Source organism: Echinops telfairi, unplaced genomic scaffold, assembly GCF_000313985.2.
Source record: "Echinops telfairi isolate 266 unplaced genomic scaffold, ASM31398v2 ScPeMD7_9;HRSCAF=40, whole genome shotgun sequence".
Taxonomy (NCBI): Eukaryota; Metazoa; Chordata; class Mammalia; order Afrosoricida; family Tenrecidae; genus Echinops; species Echinops telfairi.
This window is the reverse complement of record NW_022103906.1, coordinates 22,361,817-22,373,903: the sequence shown is the minus strand read 5'-3', so window position 1 is coordinate 22,373,903 and position 12,087 is coordinate 22,361,817. Positions and strand designations below refer to the sequence as shown.

General features: G+C 47.9%; 1 protein-coding gene across 5 annotated transcripts in view; it reads right to left on the bottom strand.

Moving 5' to 3' along the window:
• Positions 1–8,046, bottom strand: part of ENTPD4 (ectonucleoside triphosphate diphosphohydrolase 4) — a 32,571-nt gene extending 24,525 nt beyond the window's left edge. For 3 of the 5 annotated variants that reach the window (XM_004707604.2, XM_045286645.1, XM_030884602.2), the window contains exons 1-2: positions 7,945–8,046; positions 688–786 (exon numbers count right to left, since the gene is read on the bottom strand). In XM_004707604.2, coding sequence (XP_004707661.1) covers positions 688–695 — 8 coding nt within the window. In that variant the 5' untranslated portion in view covers positions 696–786; positions 7,945–8,046. Of the gene's footprint in view, positions 1–687; positions 787–1,987; positions 2,010–6,603; positions 6,674–7,944 lie in introns of those variants that run through there. The other 2 variants (XM_045286643.1, XM_045286644.1) reach the window with 2 other exon arrangements.
• Positions 8,047–12,087: the final 4,041 nt, after the last annotated feature.

Genomic DNA, 12,087 nt, shown 5'->3' with positions numbered 1-12,087 from the left:
TTTTGTATGCCCAGTGTTTTTAGGGCTAGTCCTGATGTTTTGGGGGTTTTGTTTTTGTGGCAAATAAATGGAACGTTTCTTCTTAGTTTATAGAAGGAATGAGATGCTCCTTCTGGATAGGTATGAAAAAAAACAAACTGCCTTAAGGGTGCATTCTATTATGTTCTAGTTCATTTCTACAGTCTTTGCTTTAAAGAGTTCACGGAAGGGGAAGGTATCCTTGTAATGCAACGAACCTGTCCAACAAGAGTAATCCCCACTCCCCTTTTGGGTTCTTGGGTCCCTCCAGGGAATCCATCAGCCCCTCCCCACCCACATTCTTTATCAAGTGTTTGTATAAAGCCAATGGTACAGAATGCAATATACAATCCTTCTGCTGAAGCTCAGAGGCAGTTATTGCATGCTTAATCTACTCCCTGCTGAGATTCCAGTCCGATGCCTTGTTAATGGAAACACTGTCAACCCCAGTACGCTCCGCCTGCCTCGCACAAGCACGTTCTTTTTGTGGTAGGCACCCCTCTATGCCTGGGGAGAAGACAGATGTGAAACAGAAATACAGCACAGCTTCTAACACCGCTCCCTTGAGGCTCAGATAGTTTTTCCTCCCGGATCTAGTTTCGTGACAGTTCCTGACAGAGGTAGATGTGTTTGCCGCTCCCTCTCAAGGCCTGCGGCCCCATCACTCACCTCCCCATTCTGGCGGCTCAGGATCCGGCAGAGTGCTGGGAGTTGTCCCCCCTTCTCACACACAGGTACAGAGACAGCGGGGCCTCACACAGAGCCATCCTGTTCCAGGAAGTGAGAAAACCAGAGATGACACAGGGCAGGCAACACGTCTGTTCACAAAGCCTCGGTCTGAGTTCCAGGCGGCATAACGTGGTGCATGATCCTAGCACTGCCCTGTTGCTGCTGGAGATGAGGCCTAAAATAATGGATGAGGACCCTCTGGTACCAGACGGGCTCTCCACCTGGAAGGTCATCGCACCTCAGGGGTCTTATGGACCTCGTGGCGATGAAGGCTAGGGACCATCTGTGTGGGGCCAGGAGACACACACAGACTAACCGTTACCTAAAAGATAATTTGAAATATCCATTTATTTGAGAAAGAATATGGCTTCCCTTTTATGGACAAGGAACCATGCAGGACATTATATTCCCGGTTAGGTCTCTTGCTTAAGCCATTGTCACCTCTCCTCCAGATGACCTGCCGGCCTGGAGGGCTTTTTTCAGTCTTTATCGTTCTTGACCTCTTGGTCCTACTTTTGCTCTCAAGACTTATCTATGCTGCTTCTTCGTCCATAGCCCATGCCTTCACAGTCTTCCTTCTCTGCCAATCCCAGCTACGCAGCTGTTCCTCAACCTTTCTCTCTTCCTGGTCAGTCACAGTCTATTGCTTCAATAACCAGATCACTCATTCTGCCCCCCACCCCACCTCCCCAGCCTCTCTGCTGAGCTCCAGCTATATGACCCTCCCCTGCTCACTAGATCGCCTTATCTGAATGTCACACAGGACCATGAAAAAAATAATCTGCTCAGTCCAGAAACCACAGAAGCTCGCTGCGTCCTGCCTCTGTTTCTACCTTTCAGATCCAATTCTGCCCCCAAAACCAACTGCCACCAAATCAATTCTGACTCCTGGGGTTTCGGAGATTGTGAATCTCTACGGAGCTTCGTCTTTCTCCCGTAACCCTCCACCCTTGCAGTTAGCAGCCCAATGCCTAATCCATGGTGCCACCGGAGCTCCTCTCTTCGACCTCCATCACTCTAACCGCCGCGCTCACTTCTTTATGGCCTCTGCTGGGGGCCAGGTTCTTATCTCCTGTCTCCTGCATGGGAGCAAGCGCGGCATTCTACTCCAGCAAGCAGCCACAGCCTTGGACTCCGAGGAGGCGTTCTAGGCTGTCCTGTAGGGTCACTATGAATGGGCAAGGAGAGAAAATGATCTCTTACCTAGTTTATTGGAACAACAGCCTAACTGCTCTCCTACCTGTTGCTCAACACAGTGAGCCAGCAGATTCCTCATCTGCAGCGCAGGCATCAGTACCAACAGCCTCCACCCCATGTCCATGATAACATGATGACGTCACCCTTGAACCAACAACACTCCAATGAATGGCTCCTGTCTCACTTAAAGTAAAAGCCAACCTCTTTCGTGTGACCCACAAAGTCCTTCAGGATTTGGCCACTGTGACCCACTCTGATTTCATCTTAGTTTGCTTCCCTTATCCTCCAACCCATCTTTCTCCTCTCCTCCGCTGGGTTCTAGCCATGCTAGAAGCCACGCAGCAAGGCCAGGCCCCCACTCTTCCTGCTCCGCAGCTCTAGGACACCCTTGGGCCCATCTGTTGGCTCTTCCATGCCTTCAAACACCAGTCAGGCCACCTGCTCTGCACGGCAGAGAAATGGCTCCTGGGTGAAAACACAGGGTGCAGGAAAACCGACATGAGCCAACTCCCCAGTCCCCTCAAACCACGTTGCAGACACATAAGCTAGACTTCTGAGCAAGAAACAGTGTATCTCTGTAGGAGAAGCGGCGAAAGTACTGCAGTTGTAAGGGGATTTAAGTCATTGTCTTAAGACACATGCATGTGATTGCATCTAAGATCTATATGTTTCCCTTATTTAAGCTTTAAACATTTTCATTTGTTAAGATCAAGTCCTCATCAAACCTTTCTTCCTCTCACCGCTCATTCAATATTCCAGTCCTCGTTTTTAAGTGGTCTTTTTCTCATCACATTTGTCCTACATCACAGCTGCAATGCCCCTCAAAGCCCATCCCCACGCCCTGAGCCTCCGGGAGTCCTGACACTGCAAACCCAATTAAGGATGCCAGGGTTCTCAACCTGTGGGTCCAGACCCACATATTTCCGATGGTCTTAGGAACCGAGACACCACTCCTCTATCCGTCTCAGGGTAGGTCCGCCCACATGCAGATACGGCCACATAAGGGGTCACCACAACAGGAGGAACTGTATTAAAGGGTCTTGGCATTAGGAAGGTTCAGAACCACTGAAGTATGCAGTCACAATCTTTTTTTTTTTTTAATCTGTGTGTGAAATATGTAACAAACTGTTGCCAGCTCAACATGTACAGTTCACTAACATGAATTACATCCACCAATCATGCTTCCAATTTTCTTCCACCACTCCTAGGAGAAACGCAGTATCTCTTAAGCCTGTGGTTCTCAACCTTCCTAATGCCGTGACCCTTTCATAAAATTATTTTCGTAGCTACTTCATCACTGTCATTTTGCTACTGTTATGAATCAGGCGACCGACCCACTTGTTAAGAACCGCGGTCTTAAGCAATACTTGCCCGTTCCTCCTCCTACCTGTCTCTGTAAGGACTGCTAAACTTTGGTCTCCACGTTTGCCTCCTCTGGATCACGTGGTCTCTTACACTCCTTCTCCCTCTGTCTGAATCAGCACAAGGTTGTCGAGGTTCACCCGTGTTGTTGCATGCACTTAGCACATTTGGGTTAGTCATTTCTCTAGGATGGAGTTACAATCTTTTGTCACAAACTCCTGCTTTCCAAAATGTCCAGGTCCATAAGGGTGTTCTGCATGGACTAGATTCATCTGATTCTCAACTGTGGCTTTCCGTTTTCCCAAGTCTTGTTAATGCTGCCTCAATACCTGGATTCTGTACATCTAAAACGACCACAGCACACATCCTATCTCAGACAGACCTCTTGGCAGATGATCTACCTTCTGCCTTCCCCAGGAACACTACTGACACTTCTTTGTAAAACACTCCTTTTAAAAGATAACCAGTTCAAGAATCTTCCAGAGGCCTATGGACCAAAACCATAGCCATAGCACGGCACCCATAGCCAACAGTGGCACCTGCTTTCTCTCACCGCCTGTTCCCCTGCTGGGAAACAGCCCTCTGCTCTAGCGAGCGCATCTCCAGTCTTTCTTCTCTCCCCGTAACACAACTGTTCCCATTCTTGCCTCCAGCTTTTCCTAAGGCCCACTCCACCCAACTGGGATGTCCTGGTCTCAATCGCACACTTCTTCCGAGAACCAGGTCTTTGTCACACTCTGTACACACTTCTGTACTGGGTGTGGTCTAGTCCAAGTTAACATAACATGTAAAGATTTACAAATCCCCGATCAACACTGATTTTTGTTTCTTTGTTCTGCTGATATACCAGGGCAGACTGTTCCCTGTTTGGAGCTAGAACAGTACTTCTCAAAGTGGGCTGTACTGCCCCTTAAGAGGTGCTGGGACCATGGTGGGGGGTGGGGGAGGGACAAAAGCAGATACCTATACTTTACCATGGACTATGGGCTATATATAGTACAACAAATCTTAACTGCCAGAGGGTACTGATTCATTTTTCTTCGGAAAAGAGAGAGGTAGGCCAAGTAAGTTTGGGAACCTATGAACTAGAAGAATGCAAACCATACATCCCACATGCAGCAAAAGCAGTGGTAAATCAATGTCTAGATAAATACAGAAGTAAACAAGTATTTTATAAAAACTGGTATCCCCAATAAAATAATTTTTTGAAAAACTGGTATCCCGTTTATGGCTCTATTTATGTGTCAAACAGAATTGGCAAGGCTGATATAAAGACACATTATCAAGTATAGTTAACCCACACAGTATAGCATTCGTCTAAGCCTCGCTAAGGCTAGCCAGGGTTGTGTTCTCTCACCGTAATTATTCAATCTGCATCCTGAGCAAATAATCTGAGAAACGGGACTAGATGAAGAACACAGCAGCAGGATTGGAGGAAGGCTTATAAGAACCCACAAAAGGAGGTGGTACAAACGCACTTGCTGAAAAGGAGGACTTGAAGCGCTTACTGATGAACAGCGAAGCAGCCTTCATTCTAAGTTGCAACTCAGTGCAACAGCAATCCTCACAACTGGACCAGGAAACATCATGATAAATGCTGAAAAGATTACGCTGTCAAGGATTCCATCTTACTTGAATCCACAGTCGACACCCGTGGAAGCAGCAGTCAAGAAACCAACAATGTCATACATTTGCAATGGGCAAACCTGCTGCACGTGTTAAAGATGTCACTTTGAGGGCACAGGTGCATGTGACTCAGGCCACGCTTTTACCAACTGCCTCATATTCATGTGTCAGCTGTATAGTGAACACGGAAGACCGAAGAAGAATTGATGCATTAGAATTATGGCGCGCTGGTGGAGACTAAGTAAGTCCTATGGGCAGCAGGAGGGCGAGGGGGGCAGAGGGGTTGCAGCAGTAGGCTGGAGCGCTAACAGCGTCAACCTAGGTGAAGGAGAAGATAGCAACCCCCGAGAGGGAGACGAGAACTCAGAGGAGGAGGGGTAGTGTAAAATGGTGAATGCAAAACTGATTATCTGAAATGTAAACCCCCACCTAATTCACAATTTAAAAAAATGTGCCACGGATTGGACTGTCAGAACAAACAAATCTATCTTGCAAGAAGTACAGCCAGAATGTTCTTTAGTAGTGAGGATGGCAGGACTCAGTCTCATACACTTTGGACATGTTATCAGGAATAACCAGTTCTTGAGAAGGCTATCATGCTTGGTAAAGTGGAAGGTCAGCCACAAAGAAGCCCCTCAATGAGACAACTGACACACCGGCTGCAAGAATGGGCTCGAATGTAACGGTAGTGAGGATGGTGCCGGAGCACGCAGTGCTTCTTTCTGCGTGCACAGGGTCACTGTGAGTCAGACCCAATGCACTGCCACCTAACAAGTGTAGGCAAATTATAGAACATTACCATTAATATCATCATCATAAAATTGTGCTGAAGATCATTAAAAAGTGATTGCAGTCAAATATTGAAGTTTAAGCTAGATCACAGGAGGACAAGACTGAAAGCAGAGAAAACCAGAACGGCATTTACTTGTGTTTTATTGACTATGCAAATGCACTCGACTGTGTGGGTATGAGAACACTGTGAAGAATGGAAACTCCAGAACTCTGGTGGTGTAGTGGTTAGGTGGTGGGCTGTGATCCGAACGGTGGGCATTTCGAAACCACCAGCAGCTCCGAGAGAGTTAGACTGGGCTTTCTATTCTCCTAAACAGTCTCAGAAACCCACAGGGGGTCGCTATGAATCAGCATTGACTTGATGGCAGTGAGTTTGCTTTTGTTTCTGTGTTGTTGTTTTTCATTGTGCTCATGAAGAACCTGTACATAGACCAGGTGGTAGACATTCGAACAGAACAAGGTACATTACATGGATTAAACTCATGAAAAGTAAGTGTCAGGGCTATATCGTTTCAGCATCTGTATTCAATTTATAGTATGCCGATCCAATAATCCAAGCAGCTAGACTAAATGAAGAAAAACAGGACCAGAGGGAGACCTGCATAACCTGCAGTATGCAATGCCACACCTTGCTTGCAGAGAGCGAAGCGCACTTAACATCCTTACTGATGAAAATCAAAGACCCAGCCTCCAGTATAGATTACACCTCAATGCATATAAAACAAAAACCCTCAGAACCTAACCCATCAGCAACATCGAGATAAACAGAAAAGAGCTGAAGTTGTCAAAAGATTTCTTTTAACTAGTAACCAGAATAAATGAATGAATGGATGTCCCTGTATGCAGCAGTCAAGAAAGCCAATGATTTAAGTACATTACTGAGAGAATTTGTCTGCAGCCATCCACTGATAGTAGACACGTCTTTAATCATGTGTTGTGCATGTACAAACTAGAGAGGGGGAGAAAAAAACAAAAACCAATCAAATGATATACTGGTGTATCGCATTGGGCAAATTTGCTGCAAAAGACTTCTTTACACTGTTAAAACGCAAAGATGTCCCTTTGAGGACTAAAGTGTGCCTGACCCACGCCACGGCATTTTCCATCGCTGGGCAGTGAGTAAAGGAAATCAAAGAAGAAATGGATGCACCTGAATGATAATACTGGCGAAAAAGATTGAATATATCACGGGCTGTCAAAAGAATGAAGGAATCTGGAAGAAGCACAACTACAATTCTTCTTAGAAATGAGGAAGCTGAGACTTTCTCGTACTTTAGACATGTTATCAATACACAGCGGCAGGGTCTGTGTAGGAGGAAGACGACCAACAGGAGGATGGAGGGGCAGAGTGGTTGCAACAACAGGCTCAAACGCAGCAAAGCTGTGAGGATGGCAGAACGCAGTCACTGCGTTGGAACCAATTTGATAGCACCTAACAACAAGGCAAGGTGAAGCAAGTCCTGGTGGTGCAGTGGTGCAAGCGCTCGGCTGATAGCTAAACGGTCACTGATTGGAACCCAAGGAGAAAAATGTACATGTTCCGCACCAGGGCTCAGCTAACTGGCTCTCCCAGCAGCTTCTCAAACATGGCCTTGAGGCCCTTCTAAAAAGGAGTCCCCACATTGCTCAAGTTTGAAGTACTCTGCTCTGAATCATTACTTTTTCATGCAATTGGTTCATTTCTCCAAATGAACATCTAAGGCATGAAACTTGGCAGACGCAGAACAAGCAAAAATGACGCTGAACGTGTACATGTTAGGATCAAACCAATCGGTTCCTCGGCGACACAGCCCTTCTCCCAGGCAGGTCCCTCCCTAGAGGGTGCCGGACGTGCCAGCCTGTGGGTGAGGGATAGTGCAACGTGGTCACAGAGGAGGTGCGACAGCCGGACTGCTGCCGACGTCTCTCCCGCCGGGGCGGGGAGGGGAGGGGAGAGGCGCACCTGCCACGCAGGGTCACTGTCGCGGGCAGCAGGGGTGCCGGGGGCGGCCGGGCGCGGCCGGGGGATGCTCTGCAGAGCTGGGCTGGCGGCTGCAGACGCAGTGACGCGGGGCCCGGCCGCCGGCAGCGCGGGGAGGAAGGGTCCCGGGTAGAGGGATTCGTCCCGCGGCCCGCTCACCGGTGGCCCAGCGGAATCCCCCAGCTCCAACTGCCCCCACGAGGGCTGGCCGCCAAGGCATCCTGCCCTCCCTTCGCCCGCGTGGAGGGGGCTGGCCTCACCTATTCGGTTGCAGCGGACATGGCGGCCAGGGCTCCATGGACCACGAGATGGGAACATTTCGGCTACCGCGGCGAAGCGCCAGCCGCCACACCGACCCCGCTTCCTACCGCCGCCGCTCCTTCCGGGAGCCGCAAAGCCGCCCGGCCCCCCAGCTGGGACGCGTCACCGTGCGCGCCCCCGTGCGCACGCTGTTAGCGAGAGGGCGCACGCTGGAGGGCGGGGCCTGAGCCTGAATGATTGGCATCCCAAGATCCAATCTCGTTCCTGTGACGAAGTGGGCGTGGCTTTGGTCTGATATAATTGTGGCCGCGATGTTTCGGGAGTACCACGTGAGGTGGTGGAGTTAGGGCACCTTCTAGCCCAACTAGTTGTAGGCGTCCCCTGGGTAACCACGCTGCTTATGCTGCCATCGCTTCTTTGTGCTTCTAACAATTATGAAAAACCACATTTGCAAATCTGACAAGAATCAGACCTTCGACAAAATGGGTTGACACAGCGGCTGCATCAACGAGCTCAAATTTAAGAACAACCAGGGCGGCACAAGACTGGGCAGTGTTTCGTTTTGTTGGACCAAAACCAAAAAAGCAAACTCGCTGCCACCCAGTCGATGCCGATTCATAGCGACCCTGTAGGACAGGGCAGAACTGCCCCTATGGATTTCTGAGACTGTAGCTCTTCACTCAGCCTCGCCTCTCTCCCAAGGAGCCGGCTGGTGTTTTCGAACGCATGTAACCACTGGGCCACCAGGGCTCCTCTCTGTTGTACATAAGGTCCCTATGAGTCGGAACCAACTCCACGTTGGCACCTGACAACGTCAGCATTGGAATATCGACTACTTTACCAGTCCCAAGCCATCAAGAAGAATGGGACGCACACTGAACGTCTGAAGGACCGAACGGCTCCCCGGGGTTTCTGAGGCTGTCAGGCCACAGGAGCAGACAGCCTCATCTTTCTCCTCAGGAGAGGCTGGGAGATTGAACTGCTGACCTTACGGTTAGCCGCCCAACACAGAACCAGTGCTAGCCCTGCTGTCATAGTGGGCTGCTAAGGAGAGGTCAGTGGTTTGAAACCACTAGTGGCTCCACGGAAGAAAGAGGAGGTTTTCTGCTCCTGTAAAGAGTTCCAGTCTTGGAAATTCACATAGTCTTACCCTTCCCTGCAGGGTCGCTGGGAGTCAGAATTGGCTCCATGGCAGTGAGTTTGTTTTTTTGGCTTGATCCCTAATTTAGAGGAGTCCTCTGGGCCCAGTGGTTAAAGCAATCAGCAACACCCAAACGGATGCTTTGTGGGAGGGAGCTGAGGCAGTCAGTTCCAGAAAGATCACAGCCTTGGACACCCTAGTGGGCAGCTACACGTGTTTTTTCTTCCCTAAAGTGTCTCATGAGTTGGAGTGAACTCACGGCAGTAACCTTGTTTTCTTTTTGGAAAACTCTCAATGAGATAGATTGATAATGACTGTAACAGTGGGCTCAAACATCAGAAACGACTGCAAGATGGGCACAGGACTGGGCAGTACTGCATCTTCGTATGCGGGGTAGCCTTCAGTTAGAACCGTCTCAACAGCACCTGGCAACATACCACAATATCTGCATTTTACAGATGGGGAAACTAAGGCTGACATTCATTCAGTGACTTTCCTAAGCTCCACACAATTATGGAGAGACAGTCAAGATTTCTTCCTTGCTTCTTCTTGTGGTAAGATGTGATCAAGTTGGTTCTGACTCATAACGAACCTATGTACTGTGGGATCCAGCCCCACAGTCACGGCATGTGTAATTAAGGAAAATAAAGAAGCCAGAAGAGATGGGGCTACAGGACCTCATCTCTGATCTTGGAATAAGAGTGCGAGAGAGTGAGTTTATTGAACAGTTTATACAGTATTAAGACGTGCAAGCCTCCATCAGGCCCATACACAATAGATTGGGGCAAAGTGTGAATCTGAGATATCCGGAGTTCTTTAAGCGAAACTTCAGAGGTGTCTGGCAGGCCAGTAAACAATGGTGTTAATCAACCCTTAAGACTGGTAGACAAAGGCTTCCATTATACTCTTAAGAGAGAAGCATCCTTTTGATGGAGAAGCCAGGTATCTGTAGGAGACAACTTGCCATTGTCTCGAGGGTATGTGTTTGAACTAATTGTTGCAGCCACTGTGTCAGTCCATCTCTTTGAGGGCTTTCCTCTTTTTTTGCCGCCCCTACTTTATCAAGCTTGACGTCCTTCTGCTAGATTTCTCGGGTGAGAAATACCTTGGTCCTTGGCTTAGCAGGAGAAAGAACTCACAGCTGAAGCCTGGGTTGTGATCAAAGTGGGTTGTATAGAGGATAGGAAAAGTTTCAGGTTTTACACAGACTCCCTCAGGGCACTTCACACCCACAGGTGGAACCTGAGGCCAGAGAAACCAGCAGCAGCCCAGGTTTGCTAAATAGTGTAGGAGCCGCTGGGAGAGAGATGGTGGTCTCAAAGTTTCTGGCTTTTCAGGGGTCCATTCTGGCTTTTCAGGGGTCCATTTGGGAGGCGTGGTTGATGGTACAGGTTGACCCATTGGCTGAATTAAGCCCACCCGGCCTAGATGGGGCCAATCCAGGTGTACTTCCCACCTAGGTGTACTGCCCTTCCTGGCTCTGAACCTGAATTCCATGCATGCCCTCTAGCCTAGAGCAGCTTCCAACTTCCTGTACAGGCCCTGGGCCTGGAGAGGAGCAATCCCCTCTGGGGCTACCTCACACTTCTTTTGGGACTGCTCTCTCCTAACAACTGTCCACAGCACTCGTGATGAGGTTCACCATCCTTTTCTCTACGGAACATGCTGGCTGTACTTCTTCCCAGACAGAGCGGTTTGTGCCTTTGGCAGTCCACCGCACTGTCAGTATTCTTAGCCAATATCATAATCATATGCATCAATTTTTCTTCAGTTGTCCTTATTCAATGTCTAGCTTTTTTGAAATATTATACATATATTTTATAGTCATTTTATTAGGGGCTCATACAACACTTATCACAATCCATACATACATCAGTTGTGTAAAGCACATTTGTACATTCATTGCCCTCATTATTCTCAAAACATTTGCTCTCCACTTAAGCCCCCGGCATTAGGTCTTCATTTTTCCCCTCCCTCCCCGCTCCCTCCTCCCTCATGAGCCCTTGATAATTTATAAATTGTTATTTTGTCATATCTTGCCATGTCCGATGTCTCCCTTCACCCACTTTCCTGTTGTCCGTCCCCCAGGGAGGAGGTCACATGTAGATCCTTGTAATTCAGTGTCTAGCTTTCACATGTATATGAGGCTATAAAAATACCAAGGCTTGGGTCAGGCTCAACTTAGACTTCAAGGTAACATCCTTGCTTTTCAACACTTATTTTTTCAGCCGCATTTTTTGGTTTATTTGGGACATCTGGAAATAGAACAATAAATTAATTAGTGAAATAGCAGTTAAGAGAAGCCTCCTGGAGTCTCTAGAAGAAATCATTTTTTAAACTTCAAGTTAGAGACGATTATACAGAATATAGGAAAATATCAGTAAGCTTGATATGTTTATGTTGCCAGACTCTATGACCCCTCAAGTGAACAGCAACATGGCTCAACAAAACCCATCGCTGCTGCACTCCAAGCTACTGGGTCCCCAGTAGAACAGTACTGAGTCAGGTCCCACACTCACACCAACAATGGGCTCTGGAGTCTTCCTGGCATCAGAAATGTAGCACATTTCTCTTTTATTGTGTCATAGTGGGAGCAATAGACTGATGTTCCATTAGAAAGATTTCACTGAAGGAATATTTGGAAAACATGAGCCAGAGGACCATGGCACCTTAAGAGAAGATGCCAAGAACCCTGTGTTGTAAAATAAAAAAGCAGTCAGTTTTTATTTGGCAAAGCAAACCAAGTCAAAAGAAGCGGAAGGAAAGGAAGGAAAATGTAAAAGCACTTTCACAAACCCAATTAAAACCTTCACAAAACAAAATCACAAACCATTTCAATAATTCCCAGCGAAACATCAGTTCCTTATCTCCTGACACAACTTATCTAAGGCATCATTTCTTTTTCTAATGTGGTGAAGAAAGCTGATGGTGCCCGGCTATCAAAAGATATAGCGTCTGGGGTCTTAAAAGCTTGAAGGTAAACAAGCAGCCATCTAGCTGA